The 21,877-nt window shown below is 40.5% G+C and overlaps 1 protein-coding gene across 5 annotated transcripts in view; it reads right to left on the bottom strand.

The window, feature by feature from the left end:
* CUX1 (cut like homeobox 1) overlaps positions 1-21,877 on the bottom strand; it is a 372,158-nt gene that overhangs the window by 141,669 nt on the left and 208,612 nt on the right. For all 5 annotated transcript variants that reach the window (XM_023515709.1, XM_023515710.1, XM_023515707.1 and 2 more), the window contains 2 exons: positions 5,943-6,080; positions 1,253-1,376 (listed from right to left, as the gene is read on the bottom strand). In XM_023515709.1, the coding sequence (XP_023371477.1) occupies positions 1,253-1,376; positions 5,943-6,080 (262 nt within the window). The remainder of the gene's footprint in view (positions 1-1,252; positions 1,377-5,942; positions 6,081-21,877) is intronic.

Genomic DNA, 21,877 nt, shown 5'->3' with positions numbered 1-21,877 from the left:
ACCTCTGAGCAGAGAGGGAGGCAAGGGCTGCAGAGGTGGGACAGCCTAGCCTAGAGTTCCATGTACAGTCTGGCCCTGATTAGCCATGAAACTGCAGCAGGCACCTTGTCCATGGCCTGGTTTCTCCCTCTGTAAAACCAGGTGGCCTATACTGCAGATCCATCTTGGGCACGTGGTGAGAGGATGTACTCTGTGTGCCCCCCAGCAAAGCTGTGACGCAGAGAAGGCGCTGGGTGAGTGGGAGTTGAAAGTTTCCTTCCTTTTAAATGAAGCTAGCTTAATAGTACTCCTGCAAGGTCCCTATGAGTACCCTCTATCTTTAAGGAGATGCTTTAGGGCAATCCAAGTTGATCCATGAAGTCAACAGGAACCAACACAACGAAACCCCACATTTATCTTGATCCAACTTGGCCCCTTCCTTGTAATGATACATTTTGTGCCTCTCATTTATGGATACACACATTTTTTTCAAGCTAGGTTTAAAATTTAGCTTTTAATCTAACCAAAAAGTTCTTAAAAATCTGATGTAGACACTTGGAACTGGTAAACTCAGTTCTTATTGTGTTTTTTTGTTTGTTTTTTAACAAGAAATGTAACTTTCATGAATACATCACACTAGGGAAAAACTAACTCATTATTTGTAGGAAAAGTTTTGGGTGAACTGTGCCATTAGAACTTTTGGGTTTTTTTGAGTCTTGCTCTGTCACCCAGGCTGGAGTCCAATGGCCCAATCATAGCTCACTGTAATCTCAGACTCCTGGGTTCATGAGTAGTTGGGACTACAAGTGTATGTCACCATGCTTGGCTAATTTTTTTTACTTTTTACAGAAATCGGGGTCTTACTATGTTGCCCAGGCTATATTTCAACTGCTGGCCTCAAGTTATCCTTCAACCTTCGCCTCTCAAATGCTGGGATTACAGGTGTGAGCCATGGCACCTGGCCCTCAACTTGTTAATGACAAATACTGTGTGTTCCCTCTGGACAAGCAGGGCTCCAACAGACATCTTGGGGCCTACTGGCTACTTGGCACTGTCTACCAATAGGGGAAGACTTACATATTTCACTCAAGAACATCTCACAAACGGAGAATAGAAGAGATACCTTCATTTTTCAGACAACATTTTGTCCAGAGCCTGCCCAGAAATGTTAGTTACAGCCTGCGCTTATTTCGTAAGTCTGTTTTTTCTCAAAATGTTTTGTAGTATGAAGCTCAGAGGTAAAATGCCCGTGTGCACCTGGACGCATGCTTACCTCTCCTTTTCTGCAAAGTCATTCTGTAACTTCTGTTCTTTCTCTAGAGCGATAGTTTCAGCTTGGTTCTTCAGAGTCTGTTCATATTCTCGGATTTTCTCTTTAAGTGCTTTTATCGTAACCTCTGCAGAAAGAAAAAAAAAAACAGTAAGAGAAGTGCAATTCTGTGCAGCTGTATCTATCTACAAGGCTTTCGCAACCTGGTAGGATTGGTGTGTTTTAAACTTTAGCTCTTCAACTCTGACACAAAATCAATAGTTACGAGTCTCTTTGGAGACCTTTTACTCCCTAAATGTTAAATTGAACTTTAAACGTTTAGGTTGCGGAGGATCAATGGATTTTGCTGGGAAGACGAACTATGGTTTCTCTAGCACAACTTTTTAAAAAAAAAGGAGGGGGAAGATCAATGGCAAGATATAATATCATCTTATTGATGAGTCTTAAATTAGTCCTGTACTGAGGAAAGATTAATAAAGTTTTAGTGTGGGTTTAAGTACTTTCTTACAAAGAAAATAGTTTGTGATACTATGCCATTTTGGAAGAAGCCATCTTAGTGGTGTCAAGTCAATCTACAGAGTCCCGGGGTCTGGGGCTGCAGCTCTGCTGGCTCACAAGAGACAAGTGCAAGGTGCTAAGTGGATAAAGCTCATATCTTCTCAAATGGAGGGGATCCATGCAGGTGCAAAGCAGAGGATGCAGGGCAGTGACTGAGCTCTGCCTGTGGGGTCTGGGACTGTCTAGCAAAGGGCACCTTAGGAGGCAGGGCCATCCCCGGAAAGCCTAGGACAGTTGGCTCTTTGCAGTGGCTTCCTCACCAGAAATTCGTAATATCAAACTGGACTGATGCATGGAACAGGGCCCTAACTCAGATCTGCTGTTGGCTCCAGGGCAGGTCTGCGCTACCTGTGCTCTCCTACAGACACCCTGCACTGCTCTTTGAGCCAGATAAGCCCTGGAGGAGCACTGTGGTCTCAGCCCCAAGGGGAATGGAGTTTAGGAAAATGTCACATGTGGCTTATAGATCCATCTCTAAAAAGGCAAGGCTGAGTTTCTTTGTGTTGCTAGTACTTGGTACAGGTGGGTGCTCAGGAAAGGGCTGTGGCATGAATAAATGAAAGAGCTGAGGCCCTGACAGGGTGGAAGAGGCCCAGACTGGGCTCGTGGCAATGGGGCTCTAGTTTATGAAAGAAGGCTGCCTGCCAGGTTTGTAACTCATAGCTACTCCTGCTCCTGCAGAGACATATACTGGCCAGGGCAGGAACACAGCAAAGAGGCAATTAATACCCACATGACTTAGTGGATACAAGCTAAAGGCCCTTTTGTTAGAAGAAGAAATTGGCCTTTTTCATTAGGTGGAACCCATAACGATCTCCTTAAGAGACAAGGAACTCAAAAAAAAAAAAAAAAAGACCCAGGCCAGGAATTTGAAAGAAGAACGGCACTGTTATGGCTTTTGAGTTGGTTGTTTTATGCACAGAGCATTTATGAAGAAATGCTCTATGAGCACAATGGTTGATGACACATTACTGTCAAGCCACACTAACAGGGGCGGAGTTAGGCAAGACCAATACACTTTCAAGAGAGACACCAGACAGTCAACTCTGAAAATCACGGCATTACTCTTTTGTCCAGGTGATTCTGTAATATGCAGCATTTTTGCCTTTGATGATGGCTTGGAAACATCTGCACAGCACCTGGACTCCAGTGCTCATTTCAGTGGGGCTCTGCAATAGGACACACGCTCCTTTTAGGGAATTTGGGGTAATGTCATGTACTTTAACTCTATGCCTGGGGTAGGAGGCAACTTGTCCTGGAGCCTCTGGCCCTCCCCTAGTGCCCAGCCTGCACCTTTCCAGAAAGGGTACTGATATACTTGGCAGTAATTAGCTATGCCCAGGGCCCCAGTTCCCACATCTTTAATGGGTTGAGGTGAGTGTAGCACATGATACAGAAGTTCTCTTTTTTGTGCTGAAGTTTTAACTGTGTGGTGATAAAAACAAGTGATGTGCACTCCCTACCCTTCCATACTATGATGGTTTCTATGCTGGGAAGAGGAGAGGAAAATGACATTTCTCTGGAGGTTGGGAAAATTTCTTATCAATAAATAAAGGGAGGAATTTCTGGTAAACCAATAATGCTCAATATATTGCTGATACTTCCTGAAAGCTAGAGCTTTGCACACATACTGTCATTTAATCCTACAATGACCATATTTGGAAGGAAGAGAGCTGACTCCTAAGAAAAAGAGGCTTTTAACAAAGTGAAATAAGTGGCCCAAGGTCACAGTGTCAATGGAGGGACCCAAACCAGGACTTTCTGTCTGTCTTCGAAGCCCTTCTTAAGTCTTAGATTATTTATCTCATTTTAAAAAGCTCACCAGGGTGGGCATGGCAGTGTAGTCCTAGTTACTCCAGAGGCTGAGGTGGGAAGACTACATTGAGTCCAGGAATTTCAGATTACAGTGATCTATGATCCTGCCATTGCACTCCAGCCTGAGTGACAGAGTGAGGTGATATCTCAGAAAAGGAAGAGCAAATAAAAAGCCCATGAGATGAGGCTTCAGGAGGGAAAACTCCCTGAGCTTAGTTTGGCTCCTGGTCACCCATGTACAAAGCGCTGGTTGGAGGGCAACTGGTGACACAGGGCAAAGGGAACAGAAATCAGCACAGCCCTTTGGGCTCCCACCTGTACCATCCTCTGATAAAACAGAAACAAACTAAAAAACCCACAGTGTATCTGTCAAAATTAGATGCCACAGATTACTGAAGGAAAAAAACCTAGGACACTGGTTTGGGACAGTGTCCCATGAAAAATGAACGTGCACATTCACAGGTTTCTTTTCACCCGAATGCTGGAGGTTCCTGCAGGGAGGATACTATGTTCTCTCAGAGTAGCAGTTCTCAACCTGTAGGTTGTGACCCCTTTGGAGATCCAAGGACCCTTTCACAGGGGTTGCCTAAATACATCCTGCATATCAGATATTTATATTACGATTCATAACAGTAGCAAAGTTACAATTATGAAGTAGCAATGAAAACAGTTTTATGACTGGGGGTCACCACAACATGAGGAACTGTATTAAAGGCTCACGGCATTAGGAAGGTTGAGAACCACTGTCTCAGAGAAATCCCAGCTCAGTGGTTCACTTTCTAGCAGTACATAGCTGCCCCCTTTGATCCCAAAGGCTCACCATTCTCTCTGTAGAGCCAGAATGAGGTGGGATTTGACCTGGTTCTGGCTCCTCTAATTTCTGCATGGAGGTCCTATTGGCCCAAGGACTTGAGCACCCCAATACCTGCAGGAGAAGTGTTCAAAGACTCCCTAGGGAGGCCCCTGGGGACTGCTGCCCTCACAGTACAGGCCACTACATTCCAGCTCTTCCCTCAACACAGTCTCTTTCTGGATCCAGTCCACTGACAATCCCTTCTCCTGAGTCTGACAAAATGAAATAAGTGGCCCAAGGTCACAGTGTCAATGGAGGGATCCAAACCAGGGCTTTCTGTCTGTCTTTGAAGCCCTTCTTAAGTAGTCTTAGGTTATCCATGGTTTTTTATTTTTTGGAGACAAAGTTTTACTATGTCACCCTTGGTAGAGTACCATGGCATCACAGCTCACAGCAACCTCTCACTCTTGGGCTTAAGCAATTCTCTTGCCTTAGCCTCCCTAGTAGCTGGGACTACAGGTGCCCGCTACAATGCCCGGCTATTTTTTGGTTGCAGTTGTCACTGTTGTTTAGCAGGCCCGGGCCAGATTTGAACCCGCCAGCCCTGGTGTATGTGGCCACTGCCCTACCCACTGAGCTAAGGGAGCTGCCAGTCTCTCATGTTCTTAAAGCCAAAGGACACTTTAAAAAAAACTTTCTGTTAATTAACTCTTTATGGAGCTTCTTTATGTTCACTAGAAGGTCACTCAGAGCAAGCAGGCTGCCTCTCCTTCCTATCTCATTCCTTAACCACATCCCCAAACAATGCCAGACAGGCCAAATCATTACTTGGACTTGGCTGGAAAACTCGGCTGCTGTCAGATGGTACTGTGATTTTTCTTCAAGACCAGGAAGCCACGAGGCTCTGGGATCCCAAATACCTCAGGATTTTAGGTATAGGAGAGATTTCACTGTTCTTCCCTGACAGGAAAAGCAGGCGACCTTTGCCTATTCTGTCTTGTTGGTAGCTGGCAGGGCAGCCACACCAAGAGATTGTTTTCTTTCATTAAATTTGTAATGAGTAGGCCATGCTGACAAGGAAACAGCAGTGCTTACATATGCAGCCTTTAATGTATCAACAGCAACTATTAAATGACTTACTGTGTGTGCCTCTTTGATCAGGAGCTGGCTCTCTGACAGGTGTCGCCTGGAGGCAACACATCAGTCTTTGGAAAGGCAGATCCTATCACATGATGACACAGGAAGAATTTCTTAAAAATCCCAATCAGTCCCATCAGAAGGCAGTAGACTCATATGTAGTTACCGTACAGGGTAAAAGTTTTTCTTCTTAATAGCTAAGCATCATCATTATCTCTCTTTAATGGTTCTGATTCTTACCCCACCCTGACTATATGACATGTATTATGGATCAGAGATAGTCCCAAAAGTATAGGGAAGGCACCTTAAGGAAGAGAGAAAAGAGAAGAGGAAGAGAAGAAGAGAGAAATGAAGAGAAGAGGAAGAGTTAAAAATGCATTTTCCACCAACCTTGATTTTTCACTTCAGCAAATTCCTTGTTGTATTCTTCAAGAGTTTCCCTAAGTTTCTGGTTCTCTGTTTCAATATCATGCAGGCGCTGCACTTTGAGTTGGAGCTGCTGCCCGAGATCCAGAGCTGGCACCGGATCTGTACAACAGAAAAATACACATCACCCCACTCTGGACCCAAACACACTACCCCTGTGGTGGTGCACAGGCTTGGAGCAGGTCTCCTGGGGCTCTGGGGAAGTCAGCTCCAGCAGGCCCCTAGGGATAGCCTTAAGACCGCTGGGGCCTCACCTCCTCCTGCAGAGGCCCTAGGAGTCCCCTTGCTGGAGGGGGTTTCTCTGCTGCTTTTCCAAGGAAGAACCCACCCCAGGGTCCTCTATGTGTGAGGATGAAGAGGGGACAGACTTAGGATTCATTAGGATTTGTCCAGTGCTCTGGTCTCCTGTACCTCTTTCATGATTTTCATTTTTTTATCTGATAAGAAGAAAAATAAATGAGGTAGCAATTGGAGCCCAGGAAGATCAAACACATGCTGGGAGTTGAGCCTGAGGATGGCCAGACCATGGAACTGCCTGTGAGTTTAAAGTTTCCAATCATTTTATGAAGTTGGAAATGACACTTGATATCCTGAGAGTGTCACAGGGTTCACAGGACACTTTTATGGACATTTTCTCCTTTGAGTGTTGCAAGAATCCTGGTAAAGAGATGTGGGACAGAGATGTAGCTCAGAGAAGTTAAGTTACTTGCCCGAGGTTAGCCAGGTAGTTAGTTAGTGGACATGGTGAACGAGCATCCCAATCTGTTAACTCCAAGCAAATTGTTCTTTACAACTAGGAAAGGAGGAGCAGAGGAAACAGAAGCCTCTCTATCTCAGGAGATGATTGCTTTTCGGCACAATCCTCCTTCACTGATGAAAGATGTTCAGAAGAGTCAGGGGTTAAGCAGCTATGGATCCAAAGGCTACAGAACCTGACGGAAGCACAGCCAGTAACCTAGCATGACCCCTCCTGTGCAGCCCAGAAGGCTACCATGCTCCTGATCACAATACAAAGAGCTAAACAGCATCTGGGCCAGACATGTGAAGTCTCATAGCCAATTCAATGTGATATTTGCTGTCAGATTTACTAAAAAAACTGGATTTTTACCCAAAGGTAGAAATTGCAGACATGAAATTTACAGTACTGACTCTTGAATTTATTTTTCACTACTAATTTATTAGCACAGGATAGAGAGACATTACGTGTTCTTCCACACTGGTTTAACCTTTAGTTTTCCCTCTGCTGCCTCAGAGGCAATTATAATCCACCTACTGGGCACTGAAGGAGCAACTTCCTTTGGAATTCTCAGTCTCTGTCAGAGTCAAAGAATACCCAAGTCCACTGGGCTTACAAAGATTATTGAATATATTTCTGGTACGGGCGCCAGTATCACTTGGGAGATGGCTGCAGAGATTTAGTCTCCTGTTGAGGAATGCTAAACACCAGGCACAGAGGATCAACAGGAGTATATATTCAAGAGCTCACTTAATTTTCAAATGCCAGAGTCATTAATTTTTCAGACCACCCCTGGTTCCTGGAATTGAGGGTTGGGTCTACCATGCCTCAGTTAACATATCCACTAGGAGCCAGGAACTCCTTGAGATGCCAATGACTTTGCAGAGTTTACAGAAGGCAGGCCCTGGGATGTGTTGAGCAGCGTCGGCAGACCAGACCCTGCATGCTAGGGTTTAACACCAACACTGTCCATCATGTAGAACCCCTGGCTGCCAGGCATTTATTCTGTGTGTATGTATGGTTTATGACTGCACTTTATCCTTTATAGCTTTCTACTATTATTTTAATCAGCATTAAAATATTTATACTAAATTAGATTTCAAAAGCTATTTTGGGGAAGACAGTTCTTTGTAAACAGGAGTAGTGATAACACGAAAAATGAAATCCTCAGAACATTCCAAGTGCTTTCAATTTTTTTTACAGCATCTTCCCAGGGTACCTTCTCAACCTCCACTCTCCCCCAGCTCCATGGCCTCACGCTGGGCAAATGGCCTGAAGGAAATGAATAGTATGTCCATAGTCCCCTGCGCACAAAACTATAATCTGAACTTGATCTAGAGGTCAGGGAAGGAGCTGCAAGGAGGGAAACCACAGCACTTGTGTAAAATTCTATTAACAGTCACTCATGTAGGCTTTCCAGCATAATTGCCAGCACAAATTATATTTTTAAAGAACTAAGCTGGTACACTGCCCTCTATTCCTAAAATTTCTGTTGATAATGTTTTCAGTTCATTCTTTTTAAAAGGCCAGGACTCTACTGTATCTGCTTTGAATAAAAATAGCTTCCCTTATGCAATTCATCAAGGAATCCAGTGACATATAAAAATAATAAGGACATTATCAAGTGAATAGCAACTAGACCTTTACACAAATTTTCAGAGTGTTATACTGTAAATGAAAATTCAGAGATCTCATAATTATTCATTACAGCATGTATATTTAATTTAACATTATTAAAGGTTAATGCCTAAATTGCAAAATTGGTCACAGAATAAATGATGAACCCAATGTTCAAACATCTCTATGCATTAAACTCCAAACTTTAATACAGTACAGTTGAATGACTAAATGCCTATAGCATTTGAATATTGTTTTGGGATATGTAAAAGGCATTGCTAAAGTACCTCTTAGGCTTAATTTTTATTACTTGTATTAAAGAAACAGCTAATTACCACATGACAATATAATGACTCTAGCGTGTTTGGGCTAGAGACCAAAACAATGAATTTTGGCATGCCAAACCCCAACCTGCATGTTAATCTGGGGAAATCATAGCTTTTTGTCTTGTTAATGATTCCCAATGCCATTTAAACCCCACACAAGTATTGTTAGGTCTTACTCTGAATGTCAGAAGCCTGGGATCTCAGCAGCTCAATTAGAGAATTTTCTGGGGGAGGGTAAAGAACACACCCATACACAAAACAGGAACACACAGAATCCGGTAACCGGTTTTCCCAGCCTTTTCCAATTCAACATGCCTGACTGCCAGTTCCACCCACCCAGCATGACAAACTTGCAAAGTGTTTTACAATCATCTAATGGTTAATTCCTAAAACACTCTCTGAGGTATTATATAGCTCATTATGCAACACAGGACTCAAAGAGCATAATTAGAACAAACAACAACAACAACAACAACATTGCCACTTATATTTATTCAGCACCTTTTCTTAAGTGCGTGTAGCATTATCTCATTAATTCCAGCCATGACATGGGCAGAGGCTGGGGGAGGGTGCTCTGCCATGTTCCAGGCACTGGCACCTCACCCGGGGATGGGGGAGGGCCATGTGTAAGGGGAAGGAAAAAGAGTCCACCAGGCAACCAGGTATGCAAAATCCTAATTAAGATTTCTGCTTCCTGAACCAGCAGCCAACTAAATTACACTGTCTTCTTCAAGTACTCATTTTACAAGTATTTCCAAAACAACTACCTGCTCTGGGAAAGGCCTGGGAGAAGCACTGGCGTGGGCACTTGGCCAAGTCAGCAGAAATCTATCTCGCAGTACAGATAAACCATGTTAAGTAAATAACAAGGCTAAGGCAGGAAAGGCCATGGGGTAAGCGAAGACCACTCCCAGATGGAGAAACTGGGAAGAAAAGTGTTTTGTTTGTTTGTTTTAAAGATGACAACACATGACTAGTCCCTCTAAAGGACACAAGGAGTTTAGACCTGTGGAGATCAGGTGTGTGTGTGGGGTCACTCCACGTGGGCAACACAGTGGGCGAGAGAGCAAAGGGTGGGGAATACAAGACACAGGCCAAAAGGGAAAGTTCAGCATGATGCCAACAGCTAAGGTGCACATTCTGTGACATTAGATTGTTCTAGGTGCAGAAGGGACATGTGGTGAACAAGACACAATTTTGCTCTAAAAGTAGAGTGACCAGATTTTAACATTTGTAAAGTGGGACAACATGGCCGGGGGCAAGGCAGGGCCTGACAACAATGCAAACTTTGATAAGCAGTTCTTGATAATCACTTCTCAACAATTATTTGTTATTATTACAGTTTAACATTACAAAATTAACAAAAATAATATAAAACTCATATTCTGGCGAAACAGCCACACGGCAGCCGAAAACCATATATTCCCTTACTCTTCTCCCTCTCGTTCATGCATTCTTTCCAAAAATCAGGACTTTTTTAAAACACCGCAGGACGCGGGACAAATTGTTAAAAAGTGGGACTGTCCCGCCAAAAGCAGGACGTCTGGTCACCCTATCTAAAAGGTTTGACGTGCTAGTGCAGTGAGGAAAAAGAGACAAGAAGGAAAATCAACACAAAATACTTTCAAGTTCAGACAGTCCTCAACTTACTGATGGTTTGACTTCACGAGTTCTTTGGCTTCATAATGGTGGGAAAGCAATACACATTCAGTACTTTGAGTATCCATACGTTTATTCTGTTTTTCACTTTCAGTACAGCATTCAATAAAGTACAAGAGGTATTCAACACTTATTATAAAATAGGCTGTATGTGAGATCATTTGTCCAACCACAGGCTAATATAACTGTTCTGAGCACATGTTAGGTAGGCTAGGCTAAGCTAGATGCTTGGTAAGTTTATATATTAAATGCATTTTAAAATTATGATATTTTCAATGTCTGATGAGTTCACTAGGAGATAGCCCAGCAGGAGGAAAGGAGAGTCACAGGGAGGTGGGGAAAGGGGTCCCAGAGTCAGGTGCACAGTCAGGACTGCTCTGAGGAGGTGAGCTGGAATGGAGATCTGGAGATCTACATGGCGATTCACTTTAGGCAGAGGTAGTAGCCAGTGGAAAAGTCCTAAGGTAGGTGTGAACACGACACAGCCAAGGCACAGAGAAAGAAGCCAGTGAGAGGTTTTCACCGGCTGTAGGGAGGGAAAGGAAGAGTGGCCAGGGAGAGGAGCCTGTGGAAAAGGATTTAAAGAAAAATAGGAAGGCAATGAGGACAGAAACAGAAGAATCAAACTGAATTCCAGAGCTGAAAATACAATGTCTGAAGTGAGTCAGAGGATAGAGCTGAGATTCAATTCTGTTCCTGTCAGGAAGCCATCAGAAAAACAGGACTCTGCTGAGCTGAGCCACTGTGGCATGAGAAGAAAACTGTGGTACTTAAAAACATAAAGTTTGTTGGTTTCTCTTGGTAAAAATATGTAAGAGTTTTTAAGCTCAAAAATGAGCTGTACAATTTTCTTTAAAAAACTAAGTGATCCAAATTAGCTGGTTTGCTCTGTCATAGCAAATGGCTGCAGTATCAGTGAAACACTGCCTGACAGATAATATTGAGAAAATAAGTATATACTTACTCTATGTCTTTGAAGTAAATGTGGTGCTTTAATACTTTGTGAGGAATAAAACTACATTTTGAAAGAAACTCATGCTATACAGATAGCATTCTGAAAATTAATATTTGGAAATGTTTCCATATACTTATGGGAAAGACAATATCCTCTATAAAAACGTCTCCGTGTCTCATATTCTCAACGTCTGCTATTGCACAAGACGGAGAGCAGTATACAGTTTAGAGTGAACGCGTTCATATCCTAGCCTGGCCTCTTACTGCTTGTGCTAACTGGACAAGTTATAGAACTCCTCTGTACCTTAGTTTCTTCATTTACAAACCAGGTATAATAATGTGCCCATACCATGTGGTTGTTCTGAAGAAGAACTTAGAACACTGCTAGGTACAGAGTTAACACTCAATAAATGTTACCTATTATTATTTATTAACTCAAACCTAATTAAATATCTGCCAAAAGAAGTTTCAAACCATTTGTTAATAATATAAAAAATGCAACATCTTCTGACAATTTAGCCAAGAAAAAACCTGAGTATAAAGGAAAAAAGAAATTTTACTAGCCAAGTTTCCACAAACACCTTATTGGAATTAGTTCAGACTGGGTATACATAATCTAAAAACCCAAAATCTAGAACACTTCTGATCTGAAGCATTTTGGATAAGGGATATTCAGCCCACATACAGGTTTCAAAAATATGTATCATATTTTTGTAAAGATAGCCAATAATGCACTTCTTCAGTTTGAATTTATACCTTTTCCAGCCATTTATAACAGCATTAAAACCAAAAATCAAAACTAACAAAACTTGGAAACTTTGCTTTTGGCCATGAAAGGTTTACTGGTACTTTGGTGATATACACAAAAAACTAGGCAAAATATATGAAATAATCATTTACAGACATTGGACAATGGATTGAGCAGGTCTGTAAACCCTGAGATTGCTCTGATTTTCAAGCAGGAAGAACTCTCTGGACTGCATCAAAGGGAAGGGGAGACCCAAGCAGAGTGTGATGGTCTTCTTGGGTTGAGAAGACAGAGATCAGAAGATAAGGAGGCTGCAACAACTGGGATTTGTAAGGCCGAGCACCAAAAAGGAAGGATGCATAGAGAGAAAGAGAAACAGAAATCTGCAGATGGGTGATCTAGAGTCTGCATACACGTGTTAGGGTGAAATGCAACAAGGCTGGGTAAGAACAAGGAAGGTATAAACCGAACAACTCCCAGGGTTTGAGGGTTGGGAGACTTAAGTTACAACCAGTCAGAGAGAGGAGACTAGTTAAAGAGGAAGTTCATTCGTTCAGTTCATTCGTTCACTGTGCAGTCCAGACATAAGAATAAGACTTAGACTAAACCAGCCATTATGAGCATGTACAAGGATGTGGAGAAAAATATGACTAAAATAAGGAAGAAATAAATGATATAAAGAAGAAGCAAATGGAATTCTAAAGCTTAAATATGCTACCTGAAATAAAAACAATTCACTTGATGGGATTAACAAGAATTTATAGACACTGTAGAAGAAAAATGATCAGTGAATTCAAAGATACAGTCTTAAGAATTGTCCAAATGGAAGCTCAGAGCAAAAAGAATAAAAAAAGTTATTAAATCCCAGCAAGCTATGAAACAAAATTAAACAACCTAACATACATGTCCCAGAAAGGAGTAAGTGTTGAATCTGAAGAAACAGGGGCAAAATTTTCCAAATTGGGTAAAAGCTATAAAACAAAAAAAAATTAAGGAACACAAACTCCATGCAAGATAAACACAAAGAACACCAATAAGCATAATCAAATTTCTAAGCATAAGAATTTAAAGTCATAAAAGGCAGAGAAAAAAGACTCATTAAGCATAGAAGACAGCTAAGAATGATTAGAGATCTGTCAGAAACAGTCAGTCCTGAGAGAGAAAAAAAAAAACCATCAAAAATTAAAACCACCAACGATTTTATATTCAACAAAAAATAGTCTTTAAAAATGAGGGCAAGGTAGAGAATTTTTCCCCACAGATGACTAAAAGCTTCAGAATTGTGTAATTTATACTATTAAAAATCTTAAAGTAAATTCACAGACTGAAAGAAAATTATGCCATGTGGAAACCTGGATTTATACAAAGGAATATACAACATTAGAAATGGTTAAAAAGATGGGTAAAAATAAAAATAATATTATCTCATTTTTAATTTATTTAAAGCAAAACAGTAACAATGTATTGGAGGGTTATAACACAGGTAGAAGTAAAATGAGTAACAATACAAAAAGAATAAGAGGGAAAAAATAAAAGTGTCTTGTTAATATTTATATTGTACGTGAAATGGTACTTACGTGAAAATATGGTGTGGGCAGTCAAAGATACTTACTTTATACCCTAAACAAACCACTAAGAAAATAGAGAGTTAAAGCTAATAAATAAGGTTATTGGAAGATGGAAAAAAATAAAGAAAACTCAATTAATTCAAAGAAAGTAGTAAAAATACAACAACAAGCAGGTAATACACATAGAAACAATAAGATGGTAGACCTAAATCCAATTCCACCCATAATTACATTAAATATAAATGATCTAATATTCCACTAAAGAGGCAGACTATCAGACAGGATGAAGAAAGCAAGAAATAGCTATTTATGTAACTTAAATATAAAGATGCAGATAACAGTAAAAAAATAGAGAAAGGTGTAATATGAAAACACTAATCAAAAGAAAGCTGAAGTACCTATATTAAAGTGCCTATATTAAAACTCCAAGGAATGTTGGGGAGTAATAAAAAAGACCACTGTATAAACTTAAAAGAATCAAACTGTTTAGAGGAGGTAATAATCCTACAAGTACATATACCCCCAAACAAGGCTTCAAAATATGCATATCAAAAACTGAACTGAAAGGAGAAAAAGGACAATCTGCACTAAGAGTTAAAGATTTTAAAATTTCTTTTACATTAATTAATAGTACAATTAGATACTAAATTATTACAGATACAAAAGGCTCCAACACTATGAACTAACTCAACCTTTTATAGAACACTCCATTAATAACTAAAGAATGTGCATTCTCTCTCTTCTAGTGCATTTGGGACTTTTATCAATGCAGAACACGTACAGGATCGTAAGACAAGTTTCAAAACATTTAAAAGAACCGAAATCATACAAAGCGTATTCTCTAACCACAGTAAAATAAAAAGCACCTTAAGACTCCACTTTAAAAAACTCCAAAAAGAACAAATTAAACCCATAGTAAGAAGCATTATTAGCAAATAAGATTAGAAAGCAATAAAACTGAAAACAAGAAAAAAATGAGAAAAATAAAGTAAACAAAAGCTGTTCTTTTTTAAAAAAGCATTAAAACTGATAAGTCTCTAGCTAGACTGATAAAGGAAAAAAGGAAAGAAAAAAGAATTCACAAATCTGAAGATCAGGAAATTAACGAAAGGATATCACTATATGTTCTACAGATATTTAAAAGATAGTAAAATGTTATAAACAACACTATGCCTACAAATTCGGCATTTTCGATGAAATGAATCATTCTTTCAAAAAATTCCAAATTACCAAAATTGACTCAGGAAGAAATTTAAAAATCTTAATAGCTCTTTATTTGTTAAAGAAGTTGAATTGTAATTACAAACCTTAGTAACAAAGACAATCCCAAGCCCAGATGGCACCACTGGCGAGCTACAGAAGCTTTGGGAAGAAATAATTGCAATTTTACATAAAATCTTTTAGCAAACAGAGGAAGAGGGACCACTTCCCAGCTCTAAGACCAGCACTACCTTGATACCAAAACCTAATAAAGACATTAAAAGGATAAACCCTCAAAACTATAATTCCATATTCCTCATGAATTTAAAGGCAAAAATCCTTAGTAAAACATTACTAAAGCAAATCCAACAAATTTTAGAAAGCATAATACATCATAACTAAGGAAAATTTATTTTAGCAATGCAAGATTGGTTTGTCATTTGGAAATCAAACTATTTTACCATGTTAGGAGAATAAAAGAAAAATCATATGATCATCTCAATAGAGGCAGGAAAAAGAAGCAGACAAAATTCAATGACAAAAACTCTTAGCTAACTAGGAATAGAAGGAAACTTCTACCTTACAAAGGGTGTCTACACAAGAATCTAGAGCTAATATTATCCTTAATCATGTTGTGAAAGCCTGAACGCTTTCTCTAATGTTGGAACTGAAGAAAGGATGTCTGTTTTCTCTAATTGTATTCAACACTATAAATGTACAATGTTGGCTAGAAAAAAGAGAGAGAGAAAGAGAAAAGAAAAAGAAGGAAAAGAAATAAATATAAAGCATTACAGATTGGAAATCAATATGGATATTGGAAACGTGAACAGCACTATCAACCAACTTGATCTAAATGACATTTATAGAACATTCCATCCAATAACTATAAATTCTCATCCTCTTCAAAGGCACATTCTAAAGAAACTACAAAAAAAAAATAAAAAACCTTCTAGAACTAATAAGTGAGTATTAAAAGCCTACAGATATATTGTTATATAAAAACTAGTCACATTTCTACATAAAGTAATAAAAAAATTGGAAAATAAAATTATAAAGAAAACATTCTCTAGCATTCAAAAACATGACCTTCTTAGGGATAAATTGGACATAATACACATTAAAAACAGTCAAATATTGCTCAGAGAAATTAAAGATGACCTAAATAAATATACCATGCTCAGTCTGGACAAATAAATGGTATTATCAATTTTCCTCAAATTGATCTATAGATACAGTGGGATCCTGATCAAAGTCATGGATATCTGGTTTGTAAATATGGACAAGCTAAATGTACAATGTATACAGCAGCTCAACAAACCAAAACAACTTTGAAAAACATGACCAAACATAAACAATCGATTTCAAGACTGTCTACAAAGCTATAGTAATCAAGACAGTATGATTAAATAAGGGTGTGTATGTGTGTGTGTGTGTATACATACACACATACAAATCAACAAAATAAAACATAGGGTCCAGAGAAAGACTCTCACAAAGCTGTGACATCATGGCACTCTACCCAGGGTGACACCTTGAGATTCTTGTCTCAAAAAATAAATAAAAATAAAAATAAAAATAAAAATAAAACTGCTATAAATTTACAACTTGATAGGGCAGCACCTGTGGCTCAAAGGCCTAGGGTGCCGGCCCCATATGCCAGAGGTAGAGGGTTCAAACCTAGCCCCGGCCAAAACTGCAAAAAAAAAAAAAAATTACAACTTGATAATAAGAAAAACAACTCATTTAAAAAATGGATAAAAGATTGAAAACACTTTATAAATGAAGATCTATGAAAGAACAAAAACATGAAAAATATTCAACATTATTAGTCATCAGGAAAAGCGAATTAAAATCACAATGAAATATGTTATACAGTCACTAGAATATACAAAATTAGACAATACCAAATGATGTCAAGGACACAGAGTAACTGGAACTCTCCTATGTTTCTTGTTGTGGGTAAATGATATACGCAGTTTGAAAAACAGCTTGGCATTTCTTACCATGTTAAATATGCAGCTACTCTGAGACCCAGCAATTCTAGTCCTAGTTATTTGCTTAAGAGAAATGAAAACAATGTCCATCTGACAACTGTCCATGAATGTTTACAGCAGGTTTATTGATAATAGCTACAAACTGGAAACAATCCAAATGGCTACAAACAGGTGAATGGCTAGGCAAATTGGCAGATATCCAATAATGGAATCTTATTCATCAATGAAAAGAATTACTGATCTCAGGAAAAAGATGAATCCCTAAAACACTTTCTTAGGTAAAGAAGTACATACAAAATGGTTCCATTATATGAAACTTCAGAAATGATTATCTGACCGAAAGTAACAGAAAGCAGATCAGTGATTGCTGGAGTTTAGTCATAAAGGAACTTCTCAAAAGTGATAGAATGTTCTATATCTTGATTTTAAAGGTGGTTACACTATCGAACTCCACACTTGAAATGAGTGAATTTTATTGTATGTATTTATACCTCAACAACATGACTTAAACACATAATTTTTAGGGAAAGATGTTTCTTGTGCAGGCAGTCCCTGAGTCATAAATATCTGACTTATGTACAACTGACACGACAGAGGCTATCACAGCAAGTGCATCTGACTGCCATTTGACTTGCATGTACAAGCGGAGGCTGTTACAGGTAACAGGTAATGTACCCTTTCCAACTTACATACAAATTGAACTTAAAAACAAACCTATAGAAACTATTTTGTTCCTAACCTGGGACTGCTTGTACTGCTAATAAAATTTTAAGTCCTGGCTCAGTGCCTATAGCACAGTGGTTACGGTGCTGGCCACATACATCCAGGCTGAGGGTTTGAACCTGCCTGGATCAGCTAAACAACAAACAACTGCAACAAAAAATAGCCAGGCTTTGTGGCAGGTGACTGTACTCCCAGCTACTTGAGAGTCTGAGGCAAGAGAACTGCTTAAGCCCAAGAGTTAGAGGTTGCTGTGAGCTGTGACGCCACAGCATTCTACCAACTGTGACATAGTGAGACTTTGTCTCAAAAAAATTTTTTTAAGTCCTATATATTCTTCGTCACATATTTTTATTCTATTTTTAGCATATGATCTACAATGTGTTTTATACGACATTGTAATTATATATGTAAATCACACATGACTAAGACTATACCAGGGGTACAAATTCAAACACTTTTACTCCTGGGGCGTGTGAGCAGAAGCAGTTTGGAGACCACTGACTCAGACCCATTTCCTGACATGCAAAGGATAAACTTGAAAACATTAAGAGAAGATGTGAGCCTAAGGAGGCAAGAGGGGAAGTGGCTGAAGTGATGAGAAGCAGTTGACTTTCGGATACATTTTGGAGGCCAGATCATTAGGACCTACCCCTGTCAGGGGTGAGGGAAAGAACAGAATCCAGGCTGATTCATGCATTTTGTGGCCAAAGCAATAGCTCCGATGTTGATGCCACTTACTGTCCTAGAAGGGCTGGGTGGGCGGGGGGGGGAATTAATTGTTCTCTCACAGAACTCATGTGGAGCTTTAGGAGTCACCTGGAGAGAGAATCTGAAAGAAGAGAAAGACTAACTAATGGTTCTGGCAGAGGAAGAAGAGGACACAGAAGCCTCTTCTGGGAAAGAGCAAGAGTGTAAACAGGTGAAGCAGCTGAGTTGGCAGGCAGTCACCTCTCACAGGAGTTTGGCTGTGACAGGGCATAGAGAACTGGCTGGAAGCTGGATGATGTCACACGTCATACGTTTGTTTTTTCTTTTTTTTCAGTGAGACAGGGTAGAAAGAAGGTATGAAATGTATGTGGGGCATGGTGGAAATGAGGTTGGGGCCATCAATAGCTATTAATATGTTATTGTAAACTAACTCAGGCTGGTCCTCGGAGACTTGAATGCAAACATTTTGTATTAGATTCCCCAATCGTCACAAAGGAGGCACTGACGTGCCCTAGCAAAGCCCACCAGGCTTGGTGCGGGGGTGTGGAGGGGCTGGGAAGTGGGGGGGGGCTCCTGAAGAAGGAGCAGCACACCGCTGTACCTCAGAATGGGAGAGGCTAGCTGGCTGCATCAGGCTGGGCTGGGGTGTGCAGGCACGGGTGGAGAGGGTGCAAGGTGGCAGGGAGGGCTGCTGGTGAGCTGCTCCTCCACATATTGTGAGGACTGAAAAGACCAATCTTAATAAACCCAAGGCCTGTGTTTGCACAGAACGCTCTGCAGGCGACAGGCCATCCCCTGCCATCCGCCTGAGGATGAATGTACCCCTTGTGAGCACCATCCCTGCGATGACATCACAGTGCAGCAGACGCTACTTTTCGCCAGGGCACTCTAGGCTAATGTAATCATACGATTACATAATTAACCCAGCTGTCTCATTAAGAAAATCAACTGGAATTCAGGGCATAATTAGTCATACAGCAATTAGCATGTTGATGAGCGACTGATGAAAAGCTGTCTAGATACCCAGCGTGCCAGGACCACCCTGGTCATGGCAGAGGGGAAACGAGGCAACACACCTCTCCACTGGAGCACACCAAGGAGGATTCCCCAAGTCACATCCAGGGAGTTCCCACACTACAGCACTGTGTCAAGGGACTGGGGGAGGATGGATGGAGAGAGGAAGCCCTGAAATTGAGAGCAGCATGTGAAAGCTGGCAGCCACGGGCTCAGGGGCCCATCTTATCACGCCTGCCTTTCTTTAGCATGTTTTGCAGCTAAGTCCTCAGATCACAGACATACTATATACCAAACAGAGAGGTTGGTCAGGGCCCAGGTGCACTCAAGGAGGATGGAGAAGCTGCTACCTCGTCTGTTTTTCCAATCCCCTGAGTGCTGGAACATTGTATTACTGGGTCTTGTCCTCTACGGTGCTTCAGGTCCAGCTCTGGGGTCAGGGACCCACACCCTGGGCAGGAAGCACACAATATTGGCAACAGATGGGGTTTCATTCCTCTGACCTCAGTTCCTCTTTCTGCCCTGTTCTGGTGCCTGTAGTTGACTGTTAATGCTATGAATAAAGATGTTTCAAGACAGTAAACTGAGGATTTTTCCAGGAGATCCTGCCCATCTCAGGATACTGAAGTTCCAGGGAGCTCTCTGGAGGGGTCATGAGCACCCAGTCTTGTTTGCCAACACCAGGAGACTGGAATACATGGACCAGAGTATTCTTCTGGAATTAGGCTGGAGTGGACACACTTCTAGAGCCTTTAAGAATGCTACCAAGTGGCACACCAATTAAAATCCTGGCATGAAAAACAGGGGGCTATTTCTAATTAAATTGTAAGATTTCATCACTTTTTTCAGAGCCTTACTCTGGGATTACTGAGTGAGGGGTTGCCAGGGAAGAGAAAAGAATGGAAGCAACAGTATTTCCTAATTTTAACCTATGTGTCCTCACTTGAAAGTAACAGATACAAAGAACCAGATTGCTATTTTATGGAGGAGCATTAAAAAGCAGTTTTCAAAAATGATGACATTTCACTTAATTTTGAGAGCCTCAAAGGCCAGGCTGATGGGGATATTCACCTAGAGAGAAGGTTTTCCTAAATCAACATCAAAACCTCTAGGAGCACCTCAGAGCATGGCAGGTCGGAGCAGCCTCTAAAAACAGAACGGCTTACAAACAGATGCTTTTCAGCCAGCTGTCTTTCAGACTTCCAAAAACCTACAACACCTACTTTTCACAATTATAGGCCAGTTATCCTGTGGAAATAAAGTGAGACGAGTCAATCATGAAATGCTGAGTTCTAGTAGTATTTCATGAGTCAATGAATATTTTATATCACTGGTAATGTGCTTCCTAAGATTTAAATCTTAAAATAAACCCTTTTAGGCATTGCCTTTATGTTTGAAGGGTTTACATCTGTAGGCACTAAACCATGTCACACGAGGAGTAAAGTATGATTCTTATGTGTGGTGGAGAGGGTCACAGATAGAGGCAAGGACAACTTGCAAAGATATTCTTCCACTGAACTTTGTAGTAAAGTAGAGAAGGTCTGCAGTACCAAGGCACAGGTGGTAGGTCTACCAACCTTGAGTCTTCTCTTGTCCAGGATTTTAAAAAAATATCATTGCTAAGATGTTTTTGGGACAGAAAAGTCATAGTTGTGTCTTATACAAATTTATTATGTTTCCTACAAACACTTGACTAAGTTTTTATCTATAATACATTAATAATGGCTATTAAGAAACTAAGATTACAAGTTGATTATTTTACTGATTTCTGCTCCCCTCCACTGTACAAATAAATACATGCTCATTGTAAAAAATATGAAAAGTATCAACATGCAAGAGCAAGTAACCCACACAAGGTTAATTACCGGAGGATTATACATACTGTCACAATTTTGCTCAGCACACAGTAAAATTCTAGTTATATAAAAGCCTTTAAGAGGAGATTATCCCAAAATATTCCCAGCTATCTGAGCACTGAGACATTTATTTCTCCTTTCATTATAGTAAGGGATAGAGGCTGCCTATTTTACCCATTTAACTATGGAATATATTTTTCAAAGGTAACGAATATTTTCCCACCACCAGAATGGGGGCCACAGACCAAGCTCTGCTTGCATTTATATCTTTTTAGGTGCATGGCCTAGGGCAGTGGTTCTCAACCTTCCTAATGCCACGGCCCTTTAATATAGTTCCTGTGGGTCACAACCCACAGGTTGAGAACTGCTGGTCTACGGCCTGGCATGCAACGGACTGCCAAGAAATGCTGGCTGAGCATAAATACGAATATGATTTCTCATACAGCACAGTTGAAGCTCTCCTTGCACACTGGGAGTCACTGTTGTTGACAGTCACTGAACTCTGCTCTCACCCACAGACAGACTCTGATGCACAAGGATGCCGGCTTCCCAAGGAGGGAGGCTGCCACAATGGACTCCCTGTCCTGGGGGGCTCACCTTGCCTACATGTCCTTACCAAGGTATAATGTTGTCACATGGTCACGATGCTTTTCCTCATAATTCCTATATATTTTTTATACACTTATGATATAAAATATGCCCCTGAGAAAATCGGCAGAGGAAAGCCAATTAATTAAATTAACAAAATGAAGTTGTAACTTGCTTGTGGATGTAAATGTAGAACCTCCATCCTGCA

This window comes from Otolemur garnettii, unplaced genomic scaffold (genome assembly GCF_000181295.1).
Source record: "Otolemur garnettii isolate 467f Iridium unplaced genomic scaffold, OtoGar3 scaffold00077, whole genome shotgun sequence".
Classification (NCBI taxonomy): Eukaryota; Metazoa; Chordata; class Mammalia; order Primates; family Galagidae; genus Otolemur; species Otolemur garnettii.
Note: the sequence above shows the minus strand (reverse complement) of the source record. Positions and strands in the feature narration are given on the sequence as shown.